Source organism: Nycticebus coucang, chromosome 9, assembly GCF_027406575.1.
Source record: "Nycticebus coucang isolate mNycCou1 chromosome 9, mNycCou1.pri, whole genome shotgun sequence".
NCBI classification, from domain to species: domain Eukaryota; kingdom Metazoa; phylum Chordata; class Mammalia; order Primates; family Lorisidae; genus Nycticebus; species Nycticebus coucang.
The window spans coordinates 119986489-120009702 of record NC_069788.1 but is presented as its reverse complement, the minus strand read 5'-3'; the positions used below and the strand labels follow the sequence as shown (position 1 = coordinate 120009702).

The following is a 23214-nucleotide window of genomic DNA, read 5'->3' as shown; positions in this document are numbered from 1 at the left end:
CCATCTGTAGTTTATGAAATTGGTGCTTCTCCTGTACTTGAACCCTGTCTTCACAACCCATGGACTTCACTCTTACAATCCCAGAGTGCACTAAGTCCCTGCAGGCTATTTTTGAGACAGAGTCTTCCTCTGTTGCCCAGGCTTGAGGGTAGTGGCCTCACCAGAGCTCACTGCAACCTCAAACTCTGGGCTGCAGTGTTACTCCTGCCTCAGCCTGGTAGTTGGGAGTGCAGGTGTGCCCTACTACACCCAGGTAGTTCTTCTACTTTTAGTTGAGACGGGGGTCTCACTCGTGCTTAGGCTGGTCTGGAACTCCAGAGCTCAAGGCATCCTCCGGCCATGGCCTCCCAGAGTGCTAGGATTACAGGCCCCTGGGCTACTTTTGGCTAAACCCCAAACAGCTGAGGCTGGCACCGGTTTTCCTCTATTAGAGCTCCAGGTGAGGATCCATCAGATGCCGCCTCCCTTATGCCACGTGAGTGATGGTTTGATGATTAATTCGGCATGACTGTGACATGGGGCCTGTAGTACATTCGTTACTTAAAGTCACTTGCTCCGGGCGGCGCCTGTGGCTCAGTGAGCAGGGCGCCGGCCCCATATACCGAGGGTGGCGGGTTCAAACCCAGCCCCGGCCAAAACTGCAACAAAAAAATAGCCGGGCGTTGTGGCGGGCGCCTGTGGTCCCAGCTACTCGGGAGGCTGAGGCAGGAGAATCGCCTAAGCCCAGGAGTTGGAGGTTGCTGTGAGCCGTGATACTCTACCGAGGGCACTAAAGTGAAACTCTGTCTCTACAAAAAAAAAAAGTCACTTGCTTCTCAGTGACGGTCGTGCGCTTCCCGTCTTCACCGGGGGCGGGGGCGGCCCTCATGCTGGGAGGAACTGGGGCAGCCCAGCGAGTACAGATTTCCTCGGCACTACTCCCAGGAGATGAGTTTGAGGAGTACCTGAGGGTTTTGACCTAACCCCAGAGGTCTTTCCACTAGCCCTCCACCTCCAGCCCTTTGCCTCTCCTGGGGCACCGGGCTGGGCGCCCAGAGCCGCTCCAGTTTCACCACTAGACTCTCAGAGTCAGACTTCTGTGTTTAATGACACCCGCGTGGGGCAGGTTCCAGGGGCAGGCGCGTCCGAGTGTGGTCCCCAGATGCGCAGCGTCAGTGTCACCATCATCTGGGACCTGGCTGGAAATGCGCATTCTCAGGCCTTACCTGTGACCTCGCGGGGCTTGGGGGAAGTGTCGCCTGCGCTTCGCTTCCCCATGGGTGGCTGGGGGGTGCGAGGCACCGCGCGGGGTCCCGCCGGGATCGCCCGCGGGCTCGAGATCTGCTCCCCAACACGTGTCCCCGGCCCCCGGGTCTTCAAAAGGAAGAGGAGGCTGCGCGTTAGGCGCGTGTGCGTTTGCAGTCCCCCTAGAGCTGGCCCTGCAGACCCCCGCCTCCGAAGCTGCGGGCGAGGACGGCCACTCGGGGACCGCCGGGGACCGCGCGGGGGACGCGATGCGGGGACGGCGCGGCCGCGCGCTCGCCGGGGAGGGGGCCCTGCGCTCGGGGACTGACTTCATCGTCTCAGCTTCTATCTGAAACCTTGCTCTGAGTAATACCGAGGGAAGGACGCACACGCACGAAAAAGAAAAGCTCAACGCCAACCGTCTCAAAAAACTCCTGAGAACGGAAAATTCCTGCTCTGTAACAGGCCTTCCTTCAAGACGCTGGTAAGTTTAACTCAGCCTGTGCTGAGAAGGTCTTTTACAGACCGCTGTGGGGAGACAAGAGTGGGGCTAAGTGCCACGCCGTACATAGCTTATATGTAATGGGATTTTTTTTTGAAAATCGTGCTTACTGCAGTATAATTTATACAAGCAAAATGTAGCCTCTTTGGGGACACCTCTGTATGAATTCTGTCAGAGGCACACAGTCATACAACCAGCACCGCAGTCAAGACGGAGCAAGTTCCACCACCCAGACGCCTACTTTGTCCACCTTTGTAGTCAACCTGCTCCACTTACCCTCCAACCCCTGAAAATTAGTGTTTGCTGGGGAGGCCAGATAGTTTTGCTCTTCAGCATGTTTTTACTTAGAAATAATTGCCTCCCATTACTTTTCTGGAAAGAAAAACCTCAATTTCCTCCTTTTGTATAGGATGATTCAGGTTGTGGTATTTTTGTTGTAATCCTATATACTTTGGTAAAAATTGAGGCAAACACAAAGCTGTTTGCAAACAGGAAAACTAGAGACTTGGACTAAGTGTTAAAGTCATTTTGGGCTAATAGATTTAGTTTTTAGCAGATATAGATTCCCTTGTGGTTTAAGCCTTTGTTTATGATGAGGTATTACTGGTTATCCTGAAGTGAAATAAATAAATAAGACCATTACAAGTTGTTACTTATATAATATTCATAGAGTATAATATTCCTTTATAATCTTACCATTTAACTATTAATAAAACTATTCTTACTATACTTGGGATTAAGAAAGCTACCTAAAATCACACATTATTATTAAATAGGTGCAAAGGAGGGATTGAAAAATGACAATTTTAAGATCTTTAAAATATGGAGTGATTGTGATTGATTGCTTAAGTTAAAATACTTACCTTCATGGGAACTAAGATCTGTGCCTAACTTACTTGTGGATGTCAGGATTTTTTAATTTCTGTGCTCATGTTTTGAATAGGTTTTCCTGTAGGATGCAGGTGCAAAATCTTTGTAGAATAATATTTTTTTACTATGTAATATTAAATACACTATTCAATTCAGTAAACAACCTGTTGGTAGGCACTGCTAATAAAGATATTTAAGACTGATGTCTTTTTCCTTTTTGCTTTGACAAACAAGAGCCTGTATTTTTAAATACACAGTTTGCAGACAACTTGCAGAGAACTATCGTGGTAGCAACGGATATGAAGAATGTCAGGTACGTGAGGAACCGGCAAACAGGAAACCAGAATCCAGTTGGCATTCTGAGCTGGAACTGTTACAGATCTTGAACATCAATTGATTAGCAGGGAATCTTTATGCGGATTTACACTCGAGAGAGGGAAAAGGGAATTAGGTCACCTGGAAAGACAGATTATACTAGACTTGTATAGGTTTCCTCAAAACAGGACTACAACATTTTGTTGGTAAGTTGTTTTAAGTTATATTGTTAAAAACAGATCAGGAAGGGGAGTTGAGTGTATTCAGCCTAACTTCTTGACTGGCATGTTGTATTGAATCTCTTTAGCCATAATTCTCCTTACTCCTGCCCCCAGTGAGTATTTGAATATAGTCTGGTTTCCTAAGGGTAGAACATCTTCTGTGTCTGTCACTGGTATCAAGCAAGAAGCAGAAACTTGAGAGAGCCTACACACAAGAAGATGGGTGGACTCCTTGCTTTAGAGCAGTGGTCCTCAACCTTCCTAATGCCACGGCCCTTTAGTTCCTGTGGGTCGAGAACCACTGCTTTAGAGTGTGATAAACCTGGGCTGAGGCTTTGTCCTCTTCCCTCATTCACGCTTTCAAAATTCTATTTCTTATCCAACTAGATAAGCTCTAATAGGCTTCTAGGAGAATTTGCTTTTTCTCATTTGGAAGATACATGCAGATGTTCTTAAGAATTGCATGTAAATCAATTATTATTGTTATTTGTGTGTGTGTGTGTGACAGAGTCTCATCCTGTCATCCTATAGTGCCATGGGGTCATCATAGCTCACAGCAACCTCAAAATCCTGGGCTCAAGTGATCCTCTTGTAATGATCACTTCTATGGTGATTTTGGAGTGTTTTTTTTTTTTCTTTGTACGTAATTAATGTTAAATTGATTGAACATCTTAATATTTTTCTTTGGAAAAGATATGTTTAAAGGTAAAAATTGCCAAATAGCTACTTGGGGATATTAAGGATGCTTATTGGTTAAGGAATTTTTTTTTATTATTTCCATGAAATTCTTTCTAGTGGATGGAGTGTGAGTGTGAATTTATGAATCCATGGGGTACTTGAGTGGAATGCTTGGGAAAGCATGATGGGCAGGTGGAAACAGAATAGGAATGAGCTGTCAAAGTCTTCCAAGTCTGCAGACTTGGGAATGCAGCATCAGGAGTATGTGGTATTTTGTCCACACACACAGTAGTGACAGGCTACCAGCAACCCAGTCCAGCTTCTGTTGGACAGAAATTAAAGTCAGAAGGCAAAAATATTCAGGGTAGCTATAAAGACATTTTAACTTAAATTATCTAGAAATTCTGGCTAACACGTTAGTGTATCCTGTGGTATGCTGATAGACTGGTTCATTCCCTCAGATACACCATCGTATTCTACAGAATGCCTTCCAGTGCACTGTGAAAGGTGCAGCCAGGATAGGTCCCCAGCCTGCTAAGAATGATGTGGAAGCTCAGGGAGTGTGTAATTTGTCTAAGGTCACCTGGCTTTCAGGCAGAACTGGGACCAGGTCACTGTGCTCTGTCTACTGGGCCAGAATATACATAATGGGCTTGTTGGTGGCTGACTTCTTATTTTTTAGATTTATAGGCGCTTCCTTTGGAGACAGAGTCTCACAGTGTTGCCCAGGCTGGAGGACAGTGGCCCAGTCATAGCTCACTGCAACCTCAAACTCCTGGGCCCAAGCAGTCCTCCTGCCCCAGTCCTCCAAGTAAGTAGAACTATAAGCACCCACCACCATGACTGACTAATTTTTTAATTTTTTGTAGAGACAAAGTCTTAGTATGTTGCTCAGGCTCATCCTGAACTTCAGGCCTCAAATGATTCTTCCACCTTCGTCTCCCAAAGTGCTAAGCTTATGAGCATGAGCCACTGTGCCCAGCTATCAGTCTAGTCTTTTTAGACTATCTTCCTACGATTTCTAGCATTCATCTTTTTCATTTACATAGAATCACTGTCAGTATTTGTTTTTGTTGTTGTTGTTGTTGTTTTTTAGAGACAGAGTCTCACCTTGTTGCCCTTGGTAGAGTGCCATGGCATCACAGTTCACAGCACCTCTAGCTCTTGGGCTTAGGCGATTCTCTTGCCTAGGCCTCCCAAGCAGCTGGGACTACAGGCACCGGCCACAACGCCCAGCCATTTTTTTGTTTCAGTTTGGCCAGGGCTGGCCTTGAACCCCCCCACCCTCAGCATATGGGGCCAGCATCCTACTCACTGGGCCACAGGAGCCACCCCATGTTTTAAAAACTTTTTTCTTTTTCACTTTAACAGCCATACAGTGTTCCCCAGCCAGTATGTTAGAACACCGTACACAATCCCACATATACAAAAAGATTTCTAGCTGAACCCAGACAAGACCTGAGAGGGCCCAACACAACTGTGTGTGTGGGGAGAGTAGGAGAGAGGTGGGCAAGGACTTTACCACGGAGGGTAGGGACCAACTATTTTAGGTTATGGTGACTAATTAAAGAAAATTGACATGCAAAGAAATGAGTAATTCTTAGAATCGGGATGTCCAGGTATCTGTTCTTTTGTTGGCCAGCTGGAATTCCATGCCAGAACGAATAGCTAAACTCTTTAGAGACTATTTTTCCCTGTTGTACCAGACGTTGGAGTGATCAAGGCCATAGTTAGTTGTTCAAACGATGTTTTGGGAAAATCCTGCTCCTACACTATTGAAGAAATTTGATCTTTAGGAATTCTTTCCTTCAACCAGTTTATATCTCTGTGTCTAGAGTGGGACTACTCAAATAGCCAGAAGGGTTTTTTAATTCACTTTCATAGACCTCTGGTGGAGAAGACTCCCCTTTGTTACATGTTCTGTCTCCAAGAACTACTACAATGGTTTAAGTTCATCTTCCTTTGTGTGGCTTTGCTTAAGAAGAAAAACTCTACCAAGTTACTAAATATCCGTGATGCCAGTGTAAATGCCACATGAATCTGGGTACATGGAACAGATATCCAACCAAAAAGCAACCTAGCCTTTTAATGACCCCCACAATCACTCCTCCAGCGTTAATTATTGTCCTCCTGGGGATGGATGGAAATTCTAGAGAAACTGCTTGGCGATATGTTGATGGTGTGAGGTCTGTGTTTTCTAAGTGGTGTTGCCGTGGCGTGTGACTGATTGCCTGGGTGCATCCTGGCATTTGCCATTTGGCTGTACAGATATCTGACAGGTCATTTCAGCATTGCTGGGCCAAGAACGAACATTTCAATTGTAGGTGAAAATGAGTGAAGGGATTGATTCTCTGCCCCTGAGAGAGATGTCATTCATTTTACATTGTATGTTTGCTAAATACCAGGAAGTGTTACTTTTAAGTTCATGAATTTCTGTGCAACTCTTCATTACTTTGTATCAGGAACAGCTTTATGTTTTTAAGATAAAAAAAAATAGTAGTGGTTTTTTGATAGTTTGATGTGTTGGTTCTGCTGAATTATTTATGCTAAAATGCTAACTACATTTCTTTTGGATGATGTAAAGTTGAGACAACATGAAATCCAAGGTCAACTTGATTGACCACAATGTTCATAGAACGGTTTGGGGGTAATCGCTTTTTTTTTTCCTTTGTTAATGGAGTACTAACTTGAAGTCTCGTGTTCAAATTATTATTCTAAAATTAACTATTTTCCTGTTTCATGAATGTGATTTAATCTTCATCTGATGATGAGAATGTTGCATTTGTTTACATTGAGCAGTGCTTGAATGAGTACTGCGTAAGGAAGCATACTGACCACAGGAATACCCGTGCATTTTATTTATTAACTTGTATAGGCCATTTTGTTTTCTTAATCTTTTTGTTAAAGCTCAAGAAATACATTTAATTATTACCTCCAGATTTTATTTTATTTATTTATTTTTTGAGACGGAGCTTCAAGCTCTCGTCCTGGGTAGAGTGCTGTGGCATCACAGCTCACAACAACCTCCAACTCCTGGGCTCAAGCGATTCTCCTGCCTCTGTCTCCCAAGTAGCTGGGACTACAGGTGCCCACCACAATGCCCAGCTATTTTTTGGTTGCAGCCATCATTGTTGTTTGATGTGTCCGGGTTGGATTTGAACCCGCCAGCTCAGATGTATGTGGCTGGTGCCTTAGCCACTTGAGCCACAGGTGACAAGCCTACCTCCAGATTTTATTATGCATAAATAGAATTTGTGATACATGTTACCTTAACCATTTTGCCCTCAATTGTTACAATGTTGTTTAAACTCTTTTTGTGAAAGTTCTTTAAATGTGTTTTGATTAACATATATTCCCTGAGGGCCCCACCCTGAGAATTTCTGCACTACTAGGTCTGGGGTGTGTTATGAGAATTTTCTTTTTTTTTTTTTTGAGATGAGGTTTCCTGTCACCCTGGCTAGAGTATAGTGGCACAATCATAGCTCACTACAACCTTGAATTCCTGGCCTCCTGAGTAGCTAGGACTATAAGCACATGCCACCATGCCTGACTAATTTTTAAAACATTTTCTGTAGAGTCTTGGCGCAGTAGCTCACAACTGTAATCCTAGCACTCTGGGAGGCAAAGGCGGGTGGATTGCCTGAGCTCAGGAGTTGGAGACTAGCCTGAGCAGGAGTGAGACTCCGTTTCTACTAAAAATAGAAAAACTACCTGGTTAGTTTTCAACCACAAGTGACTGGAGCCTCTGGTCCCAGCTACTCAGGAGGCTGAGGCAGGTAGATCATTTGAACCTAGGAATTTGAGGTTTCTGTGAACTAGGCTGAAGCAACAGAGTTTTTTTTTTTCTATCTCCAAAACAAAAAAAACAAAGAAGTGAATGAAGGTAGAAGGTAAGAGTTCCATACCTCACATTCCCTTCTGAGGTCAATATTTTGCATATAGCTTTCGGGATATATTCACAATCCTACACAAATATATATTTTTAAATAAAAATGTTTGAATACTTTTTAATAACCTGTAGCTCTAACTAAACTAATGTTGTTTTTTGTTTTTCTTTATAGGTGTTACATCTGTCTGTGAGTCTCTGAGAACATTATAATGTTTTGTGCCTCTTCTCACAAGGAATTCTCTCCATTGTTAACCTATTCAAGACATGGACATCAAAAATTCACCATCTAGCCTTAACTCTCCTTCCTCCTACAACTGCAGCCAACCCACCCTACCCTTGGAGCATGGCCCCATATATATACCCTCCTCCTATGTGGACAGCAGCCATGAATACTCAGCCATGACATTTTATAGTCCTGCTGTGACGAATTACAGTATTCCCAGCAGTGTCAGTAACGCAGAAGGTGGGCCTGTTCGGCAGACCACAAGCCCAAATGTGTTGTGGCCAACTCCTGGGCACCTCTCTCCTTTAGCAATCCATTGCCAGTCATCACATCTGTTTGTAGAACCTCAAAAGAGTCCTTGGTGTGAACCAAGATCACTAGAACACCCGTTACCTGTAAACAGGTAAATCTAGTTTTTATTCTGAATTGTAGCTCACGGACATTACTCAAATCCCTTTGTGATTTAGGGGAAGAAAGAGATACGTTATACAAAGTCTTTTTTTCTTTTTTTTTTTTTTTTTAGAGACAGAGTCTCACTTTGCCGTAGAGTGCTCTAGCGTCACAGCTCACAGCAACCTCCAGCTCTTGGGCTTAGGTGATTCTCTTGCTTTAGCCTCCTGAGTAGCGTTATACAAGTTCTCTTTATTAATCAGGCAGGTTATTTAGAACACTTAAAACATATGATGCCCTGTTCAACGTGTTCTGATATTCTAGTCCTCATTAAGAAATTGTTCTTGTAGATCAATGTTGTGAGGAGAATTCACTGTCATGACTATTGTTTTTACATAATAAGGATTGAACGTAAATCACTCTTTTCTTGATGGAGGTATTGGGTTTGGAAAATAAATTTCTACCTTCAGGTTAGAGTCATTTTATAGTGAAATCACAATGTAGTGTTCATGACAAATTGTGGGTACAGGATAACAGTAACTGTGGCAGTGTTGTAACTTAAATACTAGACATATGAACCCTGCAAAGACAGATACATATAAGCTTCTTAACAATGAACTAAAATAGCATTTATAAAGATTGGTGAGAAAATATTTAAATGTAGATTTAAGTTGAAATTTCCTGAAATTAAAAAGGATATTCGTATTCTTAAAACACAAGGTACATGGATTATTCCAGTCTAATTTGTATTATTTTAAATAATAATTATAGGTATGAAGAGAAGGGATGGCATGGGGGAAGTGGGAGGAGGAGATAAACTATCAAAAGCACAAGTACAAAGAGCACATTGGATCCAATTTTTTTTCTTTAGAGATTAGTCTCATTTTGCCTTCAGTAGAGTGCTGTGCTGTCATAGCTCACAGCAACTCCCAACTTCTGGGCTTAGGCGATTCTCTTGCCTCAGCCTCCTGAGCAGCTGGGACTATAGGTGCTTGCCACAATGCCTGGCTATTTTTTTTGTTGCAGTTTGGCTGGGGCTGGGTTTGAACCAGCGCCCTATCCACTGAGCCACAGGCACCACCCAGCACATTGTATCTTGAAAATCATCATTTGCCAAGTATTGTCATAAAACTTTGAGAAAACAATTGTCACTCTATAATTTTATTTTTCTTTTTAAAATATTTATTAAAAAAAATTGTGAATAATTTTTTAAAAGTAATGTGTTTTCTTCGGCCTTTAAGGAAGAAATATTTTGTCTCTAAGCCTAAATTCTAATCAAAGTTATTCTAATACTTGGGTAAATTAAACCCTAATATAAAGTATTTATAAATCAATAATACCTCTACTGTTCCCTTTCCAAAAGGAACATGGCCTGGCAAAACCAGGGGCCACCAGACAGGGTGCTGCTGTGGCTCAGGGCTCCCTGGGGCGCCCCCCCCGCCCCCACATTGAGACTGTGCTTCCTCCAGTGTCTTCCCAGGACAGGCGCTCTGTCCACTCTCTTCTCTCTCCTCCTCCTTTCTCCCTTTCTCTTCACTTCCTTTTCTCTCTCTCTTTTTAACCATAGTATAAATCTCAAGGTAACTTAAAGTCCATTGTTAATTCTCTTAAAGTTACTTTTCTTTCTTTTTGATATATATATATATATATATATAAAATTATTTATTTATTTTTTTTAAGATAGAGTCTCACTCTGTCACCCTGGGTAGAGGACCGTGGCATCATCATAGCTCACAGCAACCTCAAACTGTTGGGTCAAGAGATCCTCTTGCCTCAGCCTCCTGAGTAGCTGGGACTACAGGTGCCCACCACAATGCCAGGCTAGTTGTTTTTCTATTTTTAGTAGAAATGGGGTCTCACTCTTGCTCAGGCTGGTCTTGAACTCCTGAGTTCAAGTGATCCTCCTGTCTCATCCTCTCAGTGCTAGGATTATAAGGGTGAGCCACTTCTGTTATTACACTCAAAGGTATGCCCTGCCCCACAGCTAGTAGGGCTCAGCAGCACCTCATGGCTGGGCACAAACTCACTGGACCACCTTTGGACACCACTCCTTCCACACAGTATGGGTCTTCACAGACTTGATGTCAGTGTCAAAGATTTTGTTTTATCAGGTTTCCTGGAATATAGTTGCCATTAAGTCCTGAAGGGCAAAGAGATGACATTAGGCAATGTTAGTGCTATTTTTTTCCTAGAAAGCCCTTCCATTCCCTTTTATGCTCTTTTACAATGGCTCATTTCATCACTCCTCAGAGAGACACTGAAAAGGAAGGTCAGTGGGAGCAGTTGCGCCAGCCCTGTTAACAGCCCAAGTTCCAAGCGGGATGCCCACTTCTGTGCAGTCTGCAGCGACTACGCGTCGGGGTACCACTATGGAGTCTGGTCCTGTGAAGGATGTAAGGCCTTTTTTAAAAGAAGCATTCAAGGTACAAGGGTATTATTAACTGCTTCTTTAGTTTTCCACCCTTGCTTTCAAACAGTTTTGCAGAGATGACTTGGCAGAAAATTCACTATTGGCCTGTTTGGTACACGAAGTACTTAACAGGCAGTTCGGAGGATCATGTGTGTTTGAGAGTGGGTTGGGTGGATTGTTTCAAGTGCAGAGCACTTTATCTTTAATTGCAGATTTGTGCCCCAGAACCTCAAAGATTATAAAGCCAATTTAAATGGGTCTCACCCCCCACCCTCACCCACAGGGTTGTTGGGGAGAAGATACCATGCAGGGAAGAATGTGTGCTCATTAGGAGTTGCAAAGATTGTCCCTTCCTTTGATTTACCTTAATATGCTGTGCTTAACATTTCTGCGGGGCTGGTTTCTGAGGGAGAGAGAGCAGGAATACATTTTATGGGAATGGTCAGAAATTAGCAATTCACCTGCTGGAGGATTTCGAGAGTTGATCTAGAGGTAGAGGGCAGTGGAGCCTTAGTTCACAATCCCTTTGTTTCTGGGCTGGGTTTAGACTATTTCCCTAACTTTCTCCAAATTCCTTCTGGGGTCTTTTGTTTGTTTTTAAGTGACTTTTTTCATCCGCTTCAAGTTCTGCACACCTGGTTTCAAGGTCAGTCAGCTTATTTCCATGCATGTTGCTTGCCACGTTCTTCCTGTCTTGCCAGCCCTGATTTGTGGAAGTCGAGTTCTTGTTGACTCCTCTCACTCTGTCCCAGCAGCCCCCTTGGGCAGCGTCCGACCTGAGGCCTCCCTTCCCTTTGCTATCAAAGCCTCAGTGCTTTGTTCATTATCAGTTCGGCAAAGCAAACTTAAGGGAATTTTCGGCGTACAAATAACAAGTTACTTAGCAAATAGCAATTTATTAATACAGAATTACCCATTGATAATTTAGATTAAGAAGACTTTTTTTTTTTTTTTTGCAGTTTTTGGCCGGGGCTGGGTTTGAACCCACCACCTCTGGCATATGGGGCCGGCGCCCTACTCTGTTGAGCCACAGGTGCCGCCCCAAGAAGACATTTTATATCAAGCAGAGAAACAGTGATAGAATCTAGAGGTTGGTGAGGAGCCCAGTGCTGGGAGATGAGTCATCTTCCCGTATGTCCCCTGAAGTTCACCCTCTTTATCCTGGATTTACCACTTCTTAGCGCTATGACTTTGCCTTCCAGCCTGTGAAATGGAGATACTTAGAATTGTTCTGAAGATGAAATGAGGTTGATTATGTGAAAACATTTAGTGCTTAAATGTTTTTGTTTATGATAATTATAGCGGTAGATTGTAAGGCCAGGCCAGATCATAAGGCCTGTTCTCTGCTATGGATGAGAAGAACAATTTAGATTTTTTGAAAGTCAGAACTGAACTCTTGATGTGATAACAATTCTATACGTGTTGCTGAAGTTCCAGAATTTTATATCCCTTGAGGAAATTTTGACCCATGACAACTAACTGTATCTTTTAAAAAGACACCCTTCTGTTTTGATGTTTGGGGACACATCTGTGTACCAAGAACATCTTTGAATTATGAGACTGTAGGTAATAACACTTGGAAGTAAGTTTCCTCTGCTTTCCCCGTGTCATTCCCTCCTCCTCCATCAGCCAGGAATGTCAAATTCTAAATGTGCAGAAGGGAGAGCAGTAAAGTTCTCACAGTAAATTATCCTTTCTTTGGCACCTTCACATTTTTGATACAAATGCATTGCAATAACTGAAAATGGCCACTCAATTTTTAAAATTGTCTCCGATAGGATGAGAAATTCCTGGCATTTGACATTGTTTGTTTTTATAATTTTACGCTTTTCTTGCCAACTTGATTTGTGAGCTCCTTGACCACACCTTATCAGGTTTCTGTCCCCTCTGTCCGTCCCTTCTGTGTAGTGCTGGGCATTGGCATTCCAACCACTGAGCTCATTGGCTTCTTCATACAATGAGTTGCTGTCAGAGTGATACACATTGAGTTTCTGTCCTGAGTTGTGAAGCACACAGGAAGGAGGACATATCACTTGAGAAGGAGTTCTTCATCACTTCTGGTGCTAATTAAGGCATAACTTACTTTTCAGGCTTGTTCTTTAATTTTTTTTTCTTAGTGATGTTTATTTAATAAATAATTACTGAGCACTGTACTAGTCTCTGTGGATACAGTGGTGAACAAGATACTAGATTATACATTATATGAAAGCAAGGATTTTTGTCCATTTTATTTATTGCTGGCCCTCAGCAATTCCATGCATGATGATTTAAAAAAAATTATTTGGGCTCATATTTTGCATAGAGTTCTGTATTCTTTCCCCCTGAATGCTGTCAGGTAAGCATTTTCCCAAGCTGTTAGATTTTTAGGAACCTTTTCACATATACATAAGTCTATCTTATGATTAGATTTGATTTATTTAACTCGTTATTGTTGAAGAATTTATTGTCAGTTATTTTCATTGTTTTAAATAATGCTGTGGTTAGTATGTTTGTTCATAAAGCTTTGAAAAAAATCTCCAGTTCTTTCTCTGACTATGTTTTAGAGCAAATCCAAAGGGTCAGAGTGTATTAATGTTCAAAATTCTTGACAGGTGTTTTCGAGTGTTTCTTAGAAAGATTGCACAAACTTACTCTTCTATCTGAAGTGTATGAGTACAAATTCTTTTTTTTTTTTTTTTTTGTAAAGACAGAGTCTCACTTTGTTAACATTGGTAGACACAGCTTGGCATCATAGCTCACAGCAACCTCCAACTCCTGAGCTTAGGCGATTTTCCTGCCTCAGCCTCCCAGGTAACTGGGACTATAGGCGCCCGCCACAACACCCGGCTATTTTTTGTTGCAGTTTGGCCGGGCTGGGTTTGAACCTACCACACTCAGTATATGGGGCTGGTGTCCCACCCACTGAGCTACAGGCGCTGCCTGAGTGCAAATTCTTTTTTTTTTTTTTTTTTATTGTTGGGGATTCATTGAGGGTACAATAAGCCAGTTACACTGATTGCAATTGTTAGGTAAAGTCCCTCTTGCAATCATGTCTTGCCCCCATGAAGTGTGACACACACTAAGGCCCCCCCCTCCATCCCTCTTTCTGCTTCCCCCCCATAACCTTAATTGTCATTAATTGTCCTCATATCAAGATTGAGTACATAGGATTCATGCTTCTCCATTCTTGTGATGCTTTACTAAGAATAATATCTTCCACTTCCATCCAGGTTAATACGAAGGATATAAAGTCTCCATTTTTTTTAATGGCTGAATAGTATTCCATGGTATACATATACCACAGCTTGTTAATCCATTCCTGGGTTGGTGGGCATTTAGGCTGTTTCCACATTTTGGTGATTGTAAATTGAGCTGCAATAAACAGTCTAGTACAAGTGTCCTTATGATAAAAGGATTTCTTTCCTTCTGGGTAGATGCCCAGTAATGGGATTGCAGGATCAAATGGGAGGTCTAGCTTGAGTGCTTTAAGGTTTCTCCATATTTCCTTCCAGAAAGGTTGTACTAGTTTGCAGTCCCACCAGCAGTGTAAAAGTGTTCCCTTCTCTCCACATCCACGCCAGCATCTGCAGTTTTGAGATTTTGTGATGTGGGCCATTCTCACTGGGGTTAGATGATATCTCAGGGTTGTTTTGATTTGCATTTCTCTAATATATAGAGATGATGAACATTTTTTCATGTGTTTGTTAGCCATTCGTCTGTCATCTTTAGAGAAAGTTCTATTCATGTCTCTTGCCCATTGATATATGGGATTGTTGGCCTTTTTCATGTGGATTAATTTGAGTTCTCTATAGATCCTAGTTATCAAGCTTTTGTCTGATTGAAAATATGCAAATATCCTTTCCCATTGTGTAGGTTGTCTCTTTGCTTTGGTTATTGTCTCCTTAGCTGTACAGAAGCTTTTCAGTTTAATGAAGTCCCATTTGTTTATTTTTGATGTTGTTGCAATTGCCATGGCAGTCTTCTTCATGAAGTCTTTCCCCAGGCCAATATCTTCCAGTGTTTTTCCTATGCTTTCTTTGAGGATTTTTATTGTTTCATGCCTTAAATTTAAGTCCTTTATCCATCTTGAATCAATTTTTGTGAGTGGGGAAAGGTGTGGGTCCAGTTTCAGTCTTTTACATGTAGACATCCAGTTCTCCCAACACCATTTATTGAATAGGGAGTCTTTCCCCCAAGGTAAGTTCTTGTTTGGTTTATCAAAGATTAGGTGGTTGTAAGATGTTAGTTTCATTTCTTGGTTTTCAATTCGATTCCAAGTGTCTATGTCTCTGTTTTTGTGCCAGTACCATGCTGTCTTGAGCACTATGGCTTTGTAGTACAGACTAAAATCTGGTATGCTGATGCCCCCAGCTTCATTTTTGTTACAGAGAACTGCCTTAGCTATATGGGGTTTTTTCCGGTTCCATACAAAACGCAGAATCATTTTTTCCAAATCTTGAAAGTACGATGTTGGTATTTTGATAGGAATGGCATTGAATAGGTAGATTGCTTTGGGAAGTATAGACATTTTAACAATGTTGATTCTTCCCATCCATGAGCATGGTATGTTCTTCCATTTGTTAATATCCTCTGCTATTTCCTTTCTGAGGATTTCATAGTTTTCTTTATAGAGGTCCTTCACCTCCTTCATTAGGTATATTCCTAGGTATTTCATTTTCTTTGAAACTATGGTGAAGGGAGTTGTGTCCTTAATTAGCTTCTCAGCTTGACTGTTATTGGTGTATACAAAGGCTACTGACTTGTAGACATTGATTTTATATCCTGAAACATTACTGTATTTTTTGATGACTTCTAGGAGTCTTGTGGTTGAGTCTTTGGGGTTCTCTAAGTATAAGATCATGTCGTCAGCAAAGAGGGAGAGTTTGACCTCCTCTGCTCCCATTTGGATTCCCTTTATTTCCTTGTCTTGCCTAATTGTATTGGCTAGAACTTCCAGCACTATGTTGACTAGTAAAGGTGACAGAGGACAACCTTGTCTGGTTCCAGTTCTAAGAGGAAAAGCTTTGAGTTTTACTCCATTCAGTAAAATATTGGCTGTGGGTTTGTCATAGATAGCTTCAATCAGTTTTAGAAATGTACCACCTATGCCTATACTCTTCAGTGTTCTAATTAGAAAAGGATGCTGGATATTATCAAATGCTTTTTCTGCATCTATTGAGAGGATCATGTGATCTTTATTTTTGCCTCTGTTAATATAGTGGATAACGTTTATGGACTTGCATATGTTAAACCAGCCCTGCATCCCTGGGATAAAGCCTACTTGATCATGATGAATGACTTTTTTGATGATAAGCTGTAATCTATTGGCTAGGATTTTGTTGAGAATTTTTCCATCTATATTCATGAGTGAGATTGGTCTGAAATTCTCCTTTTTGTTTGGGTCTTTTCCTGGTTTTGGTATCAGGGTGATGTTTGCTTCATAGAATGTGTTGGGGAAGATTCCTTCTTCCTCAATTTTTTGGAATAATTTCTGCAGTACAGGAATAAGCTGTTCCTTGAAGGTTTGATAGAATTCTGGACTGAAGCCATCTGGACCAGGGCATTTTTTGGTTGGAAGCTTTTTTATTGTTTCTTTGATCTCAGTGCTTGAAATTGGTCTGTTCAGGAGGTCTATTTCTTCCTGGCTAAGTCTAGGAAGAGGGTGTGATTCCAAATATTGATCCATTTCCTTCACATTGTCAAATTTCTGGGCATAGAGTTTCTGGTAGTATTCAGAGATGATCTCTTGTATCTCTGTGGGATCAGTTGTTATTTCCCCTTTATCGTTTCTGATTGAGGTTACTAGAGATTTTACTTTCCTATTCCTCGTTAGTCTGGCCAATGGTTTATCTATTTTATTTATTTTTTCAAAAAACCAACTCCTTGTTTCATTAATTTTCTGAATGATTCTTTTGTTTTCAATTTCATTGATCTCTGATTTGATTTTGGATATTTCTTTTCTTCTGCTGAGTTTAGGCTTAGATTGTTCTTCTTTTTCCAATTCCATAAGATCTCTTGTGAGTTTGTTGATGTGCTCTCTTTCTGTTTTTCGAATGTAGGCATCTAAAGCGATAAATTTTCCTCTCAAAACTGCTTTTGCAGTATCCCACAGGTTTTGGTAGCTTGTGTCTTCATTGTTGTTATGCTCAAGGAAGTTAATGATTTCCTGTTTTATTTCTTCCTGCACCCATCTGTTATTCAACAGAAGATTGTTTAGTTTCCATGCCTTTGGGTGGGGTCGAGCATTTTTGTTAGAGTTGAGTTCCACCTTTAGTGCCTTATGGTCTGAGAAGATACAAGGTAAAATTTCAATTCTTTTGATTCTGTTGATATTTGTTTTGTGTCCCAGGATATGATCAATTTTGGAGAATGTTCCATGGGGTGATGAGAAGAATGTATATTCTTTATCTTTGGGGTGGAGTGTTCTATATGAGTCTATCAAGCATAGTTGTTCTAGGGTCTCATTTAAATCTCTTATATCTTTGTTTAATTTCTGTTTAGAGGATCTGTCCAGCTCTGTAAGAGGAGTGTTCAAGTCCCCTGTTATGATGGTATTATCAGATATCATATTGCTCAGACTGAGTAAGGTCTGCTTCAAGAATCTGGGAGCATTTAAATTGGGTGCATAAATATTTAGAATTGAAATGTCTTCTTGTTGTAGTTTTCCCTTGACCAATATAAAGTGACCATCTTTGTCTTTTTTGACTTTCGTTGCTTTAAATTCACATGTATCTGAAAATAAGTTTGCAATCCTCTTTTCTTCTGAATTCCATTTGCCTGAAAAATTGTCTTCCAACCCTTGACTCAGAGCTTTAATTTGTCTTTTGAAGCCAGGTGTGTTTCTTGCAGACAGCAAATGGATGGCTTGTGTTTTTTAATCCAGTCAGCCAATCTATGTCTCTTCAGTGGGGAATTCAAGCCATTAACATTTATTGAGATAATTGATAAGTGTGGTAGTATTCTATTCATCTTATTTGGTGAGAGTCCATTGCTTAGTTTTATCTGTTGCATCAGTGTGGAGGTTAGGTTCTGTCCTTTGATTTCTGAGTTCTTACTTTGCTGCTGATCCATTGTGGTGGTCAGTGTGCAGAACAGGTTGAAGTATTTCCTGTAGAGCTGGTCTTGTTGTGGCGAATTTCCTCAATGTTTGTATATCCGTAAATGATTTGATTTCTCCGTCAATTTTGAAGCTTAGCTTAGCAGGGTACAGAATTCTGGGCTGAAAATTGTTCTGTTTAAGTAGATTAAAGGTAGATGACCATTGTCTTCTTGCTTGGAAAGTTTCATTAGAGAAGTCTGTGGTCACTCTGATGGATTTGCCCCTGTAGGTCAACTGGCGCTTACTCCTGGCAGCTTGCAGAATCTTTTCTTTTGTCTTGACTTTGGACAGGTTCATCACAATGTGTCTTGGAGAAGCTCGGTTAGAGTTGAGGCGACCTGGGGTCCGATATCCCTCTGAAAGCAGTGTGTCAGAATCTTTGGTGATGTTTGGGAAATTTTCTTTTATAATATTCTCTAGTATGGCTTCCATTCCTCTGGGGCATTCTTCTTCCCCTTCTGGAATTCCTATAACTCATATGTTGGAACGCTTCATAAAGTCCCATAATTCTGACAGTGAACGTTCTGCTTTCTCTCTCTTCTTTTCTGCCTCTTTTACTGTCTGAGTTATCTCAAGAACTTTGTCTTCTACCTCTGAAATTCTTTCTTCTGCATGGTCTAACCTGTTGCTGATACTTTCCATTGCATCTTTAAGTTCCCTAATTGACTGTTTCAGTTCCTTCAGGTCTGCTATGTCCTTTTTATATTCTTCATATCGTTCATCTCTGATTTGATTCTGTTTTTGGATTTCCTTTTGGTTATTTTCCACTTTATTAGCAATTTCCTTCATTGTTTCCATCATTTCTTTCATTGTTTTCAACATGTGTATTCTAAATTCCCTTTCTGTCATTCCTAACATTTCTTTACAGGTGGAATCATCTGCAGTAGCTACCTCATGGTCCCTTGGTGGGGTTGTTCTAGACTGGTTCTTCATGTTGCCTGGAGTTTTCTGCTGATTCTTCCTCATGAGTGATTTCTTTTATCTGTTTCCTTGCCCTAATTTTCCTGTCACTTCATCTTGCTCTGTAAGTTCTTGTGCCTGTGGACTAAGGGTTACAGGACCAGAAGGGTGAGAAGGTTGAAGAGCAAAAAAGGGATGAAAGAAAGGAGGACCGAGTGATAAGAAAAAAAAAGAAAGATAGAGAAAGGAGAGGGGGTGGGTATAAGGAATATTGACAAAAAGAAGAGAGGCACAGAAAGAGGGAGACAGGGCAATATAGGTGTACAGTAGGGTACTTTGACACAACCTTAAAAAAAACCCACCTTCTGGGGGTGCCCAGTTGGGTGGTTCCCTTGAAGTCAGCAGCTCTTTGCTAACCTGATCAGACACAGTACTCCACCTCCACCAAGTAGAGAGGAAAGACAAAAATGCTATAAATCAAACCAAAACAAGCAAACAGAAAACTTTACGGGGATAAAATTGGGTGAAAAACCAAATGATAGCGGTAGAAACACTAGCAAAAATGAAGTTCTAGTTATTAAAAAAGGCAGCATTGGGAAATTATAATTAAACTAGAAAAATTGAGAAAGAAAAAGGGATCTGTATGGAAAAGATTGAAATTAAAAAACAAAAGAACATCAACAACGTCAAAATAAACAAAAAAAACAACCAAACAAAAAAAAAAAAGAAAAAAATACACAACCAAAAACAAAGCAGTTTGTATATGTTATTGAATATTGTCTGGGCAACACGTGGTCTTCTGGGGTATGAGATGGTAATCACAGTTCTGATACGACTGGAGGCTGCTGATTTCTCAAGCCCCAGCAGGTAGACACCCTAAATCTCTCTTCAGCCCACTTAAAGGCACTTTGAACTTGTAAACTTGCTGAGCAGAAGCTTTCCCAGCTTTCTCACTGGAATCACTGCTGAAGTGGCTATCCACTTACCCAGTGTGCCAAAACCGGTCTCACTCTTCCCCCGAGGGTTAGGGCTGCAAGGCGGCTCAGACCCCACCCTTAGGCTACTTGGTTGCTGGGTTACCAGCTCCTACCCGTTTCTAGCTCTGCGACCTTGAGGGCGGAGCTTGCCAGGGCAGATCACTGACAATGGTTCCGTGTGACCCACTGCCAAACACTATTAGCTCCGTCTGGCTCAGTGGCTCAGACTGGGGCCCTAGACAACGGCCAAAGTTCTCCACACTCCCGCTCAGGCCCTCCCCAAGGCAGTTCAACTCAGTGCCAAGTCCAAGGACACCAAAACAGTTCACAGGTAAGGCCTTTCTGGTTTGCAGTCTCGCTGCTACTGAACTTACAGTTGTGGGCGGGTTTAGATGGATTGAACACACACAACCACTTGCCGGTTTTCCACTGTTTTAGTCCTCCTCTTGGGGTCCAGAAGTCTCTTGCTGACTCCCTGTATCCTCATAGGAGTGATGATAGGCAGATCCCACCAGCCAGAGATGCCTGGAGTCCTATCTTCCCAGACTCACAGTGCCCAGTTGCAAGGAAGCTGTTACTCGGCCGCCATCTTGCTCCACCTCCCCCTGAGTGCAAATTCTTAATAGCACTGAGTCTTATCATCAACAAGAAAAAAATCTTGTTAGATTGATGGGTGGCTTTTGGTATCTTCCGGTTTTTAATTTGCTTCTCTTTATTAGTGAGGTATATGTTTTCTTGTAAATGTATCTGCAATTTGTATTTCCTCTTTTAACTTCTTGAGCTTTTGCTCATTTTTCTAATGTGTCCTAGCATTTTCCTTATAAATTATGACATGCTTTAAATATTATTAATCTTCTATCATGTGTACAACAGATATTCCAGTTGATTCTGATTTTGACATACAGAAATATTTAATCTTCAGTCAAATATCACCAACACTGATAATTTTGTATACAATTTTTTTTGAGACAGTTTCAAGCTGTTGCCTTCGGTAGAGTGCTATGGCATCACAGCTCACAGCAACCTTAAACTCTTGGGCTTAAGTGATTCTCTTGCCTCGGCCTCCCAAGTAGCTGGGACTACAGGCACCCACCACAGCACCTGGCTACTTTATTTTGTTTTTGTTGTTGGCGTTGTTGTTGTTTAGCTGTCCTGGCTGGTTTTGAACCTGCCAACCTCGGTGTATGTGGCGGGCGCCCTTACCTACTGAGCTACGGGTGACATCAATTTTGCATACAATTTTTAAACTTAAAAGGTCCTTTGCCTTTCTATACAGGCGTAATTTTTTTCTCTTGGGTACCTAGGAATAAAATCGCTGATTGTGTGGTAAGCATGTGTTTAACTTTATAAGAAACTAACATGCTTTTCCTGGAAAAATGGCAAAAAGAAAAAGAAAATTTTTTTCCAAAGAGGCTAGACCACTTTGTATTCTTAACAACAGTGTATGAGAGTTCCCATTGCTTTACTTCCTTGCCAAAACTGAATACTGTCAGTATTTTTTATAAGTACTACATTATTTTAACAATTATAGTTTTATTATGCCATTTATACCTGCTAGTATAAGTTTAAAAAAAATGTCCTGGCCAGTTTCTCTTGTTTATTTGCCCATGGGAATGTTACAATAGTTTTATTACATGGCTCCCATTCTTAAGAAAAGTAACTTTTTTTTTAAACCTAAGAATTTTTTTTTTTTCTATTTTTAGTAGAGGCAGGATCTTACTTTTGCTCAGGCTGGTTGAGAACTGCTGCATGAGAGATCAGTGTAGATTTAAGAGATTGGGAAGACTATTACAGGTTGGAGTAGTCTTTTAATTACCTTTTTTTTTGAGACAGAGTCTTACTCTGTCACCCTGGGTAGAGTGCCATGGCATCATCCTAGCTCACAGCAACCTCAGATTCCTGGGCTCATGTGATCTTTCTGCCTCAGCCTCCTGAGTAGGTGGGACCACAGGTACCAACCATAACGCCCAGGTAGTTTTTCTATTTTTAGTAGAGATGGGGTCTTGCTCTTGCTCAGTCTGATCTGGAGCTCCTGAGCTCAGGCAGTCCGCCTGCCTTGGCCCCCACAGAGTGCTAGCCCGGTCTGGCCTAATTTCCTTTTTATTGTAACATACATGCAGGCAGCATGTCCAGTGTCAGGAATAACTGTAAAGCAAATTCCTGCGTAACTAAGGGCTCAGGGAATTAAACAGAAGGCAGCAGTGCTCAGAATCTCTCTGTGGTCCTTCCAACCACAGTTCCCTTCTCCCCGTAGAGGTGAGACAAGTCTGTCTCTTGCCTACTTCACTGTGGTTTTACCATGTCATAGACATCCTTGAGCACTGTAGTTTCATTATCAATTCACAGTTTTTGAACTTTGCATAATTAAAATATTCCTGTATATGTTCTTTTGTAACTTGTTCCATTTATGACTTACTTATTTTGTTTATCGTTGAGATTCATCTATTCTCCACACTGAAATTCTGTACCACTGCAAACTTAACGTAAGAAGTTTAGGCCATATTGTTTATCAGAAAGACACAACTGAGAAATAAAGGAACCTAAACACTCTATTTACTGTCACTTTTCATCTACTTTATTCTAAGTTAAATTAAATCACCCCCAAATTTCACCAAATTCTGTTTATTCAACCTCTCTCAGACCCATGTGGCTGTCATCATCTTCCCTCGCCAGCCTCCAATCCAGATAGCCTCTCTCCTTTGTACAGCTCCAGCAGGCTCTGACTTGGTCTCCTGGGCCTTTCAATTTGCTGCCTGTTATCTGCATCTGAAGCAATAATTTTTGAAATGTAAATATTCTTATCTTATTCTTGGATACAAGAATTAAAAGTAGCATTGTCGGGCGGTGCCTGTAGCTCAGTGGGTAGGGCGCTGGCCACATACACCAGGGCTGGCAGGTTCGAACCCAGGCCGGGCCTGTTACAACAATGACAACTACAATAAAAAAACAGCCCACCTTTGTGGTGGGCACCTGTGGTCCCAGCTACTTGGGAGGCTGAGGCAAGAGAATCACTTAAGCCCAAGAGTTTGAGGTTGCTGTGAGCTGTGATGCCACAGCACCCTACTAAGGGCGACAAAGGGAGACTGTCTTAAAAAAAAAAGTACCATTGTCCTTCTGCAGAAAAAAATGAGCTCAGTAAGACACAAAAGGCACTATTGCCTTAGAAATTGCTGTATAACTAACAACTTGAAACTCTTAGTGTCTGATGACAATGAGAATTATATTTTGTACTTGAGTCTTTAAGTTGGTTAGGGTAGCTCTGTTTCTTAAGTAGAGCTCTGGGCTCTGGGTTGAATTCTTATCCACTTTACACGTCTCCACATTCTCCTTGAATCAATGGCTTCCTCACAGGAGCCCAAGAGGGCAAGCCAAACAGCTGGAGTAGCATGTTGATTAACATACCATTTGCTATGGAGAGTCCACAGTCAGCCCAGTGTCCCTTGGTGGGGAGGTGTACTGCCCATGCCACTCCACTGGCCCAGGGAAACGATAATCTGTTATCAAATAGCGGTACTTTCTATTCTTATTTAGAGTGTT

The 23214-nt window shown here is 41.5% G+C and overlaps 1 protein-coding gene across 1 annotated transcript in view; it reads left to right on the top strand.

Moving 5' to 3' along the window:
• The first annotated feature begins 1549 nt into the window (after positions 1-1549).
• The window catches only part of ESR2 (estrogen receptor 2), a 58478-nt gene continuing 36813 nt past the window's right edge, over positions 1550-23214 (top strand). The window contains exons 1-3 of the mRNA XM_053601266.1: positions 1550-1708; positions 7872-8325; positions 10563-10735. Coding sequence (XP_053457241.1) covers positions 7964-8325; positions 10563-10735 — 535 coding nt within the window. The 5' untranslated portion in view covers positions 1550-1708; positions 7872-7963. The remainder of the gene's footprint in view (positions 1709-7871; positions 8326-10562; positions 10736-23214) is intronic.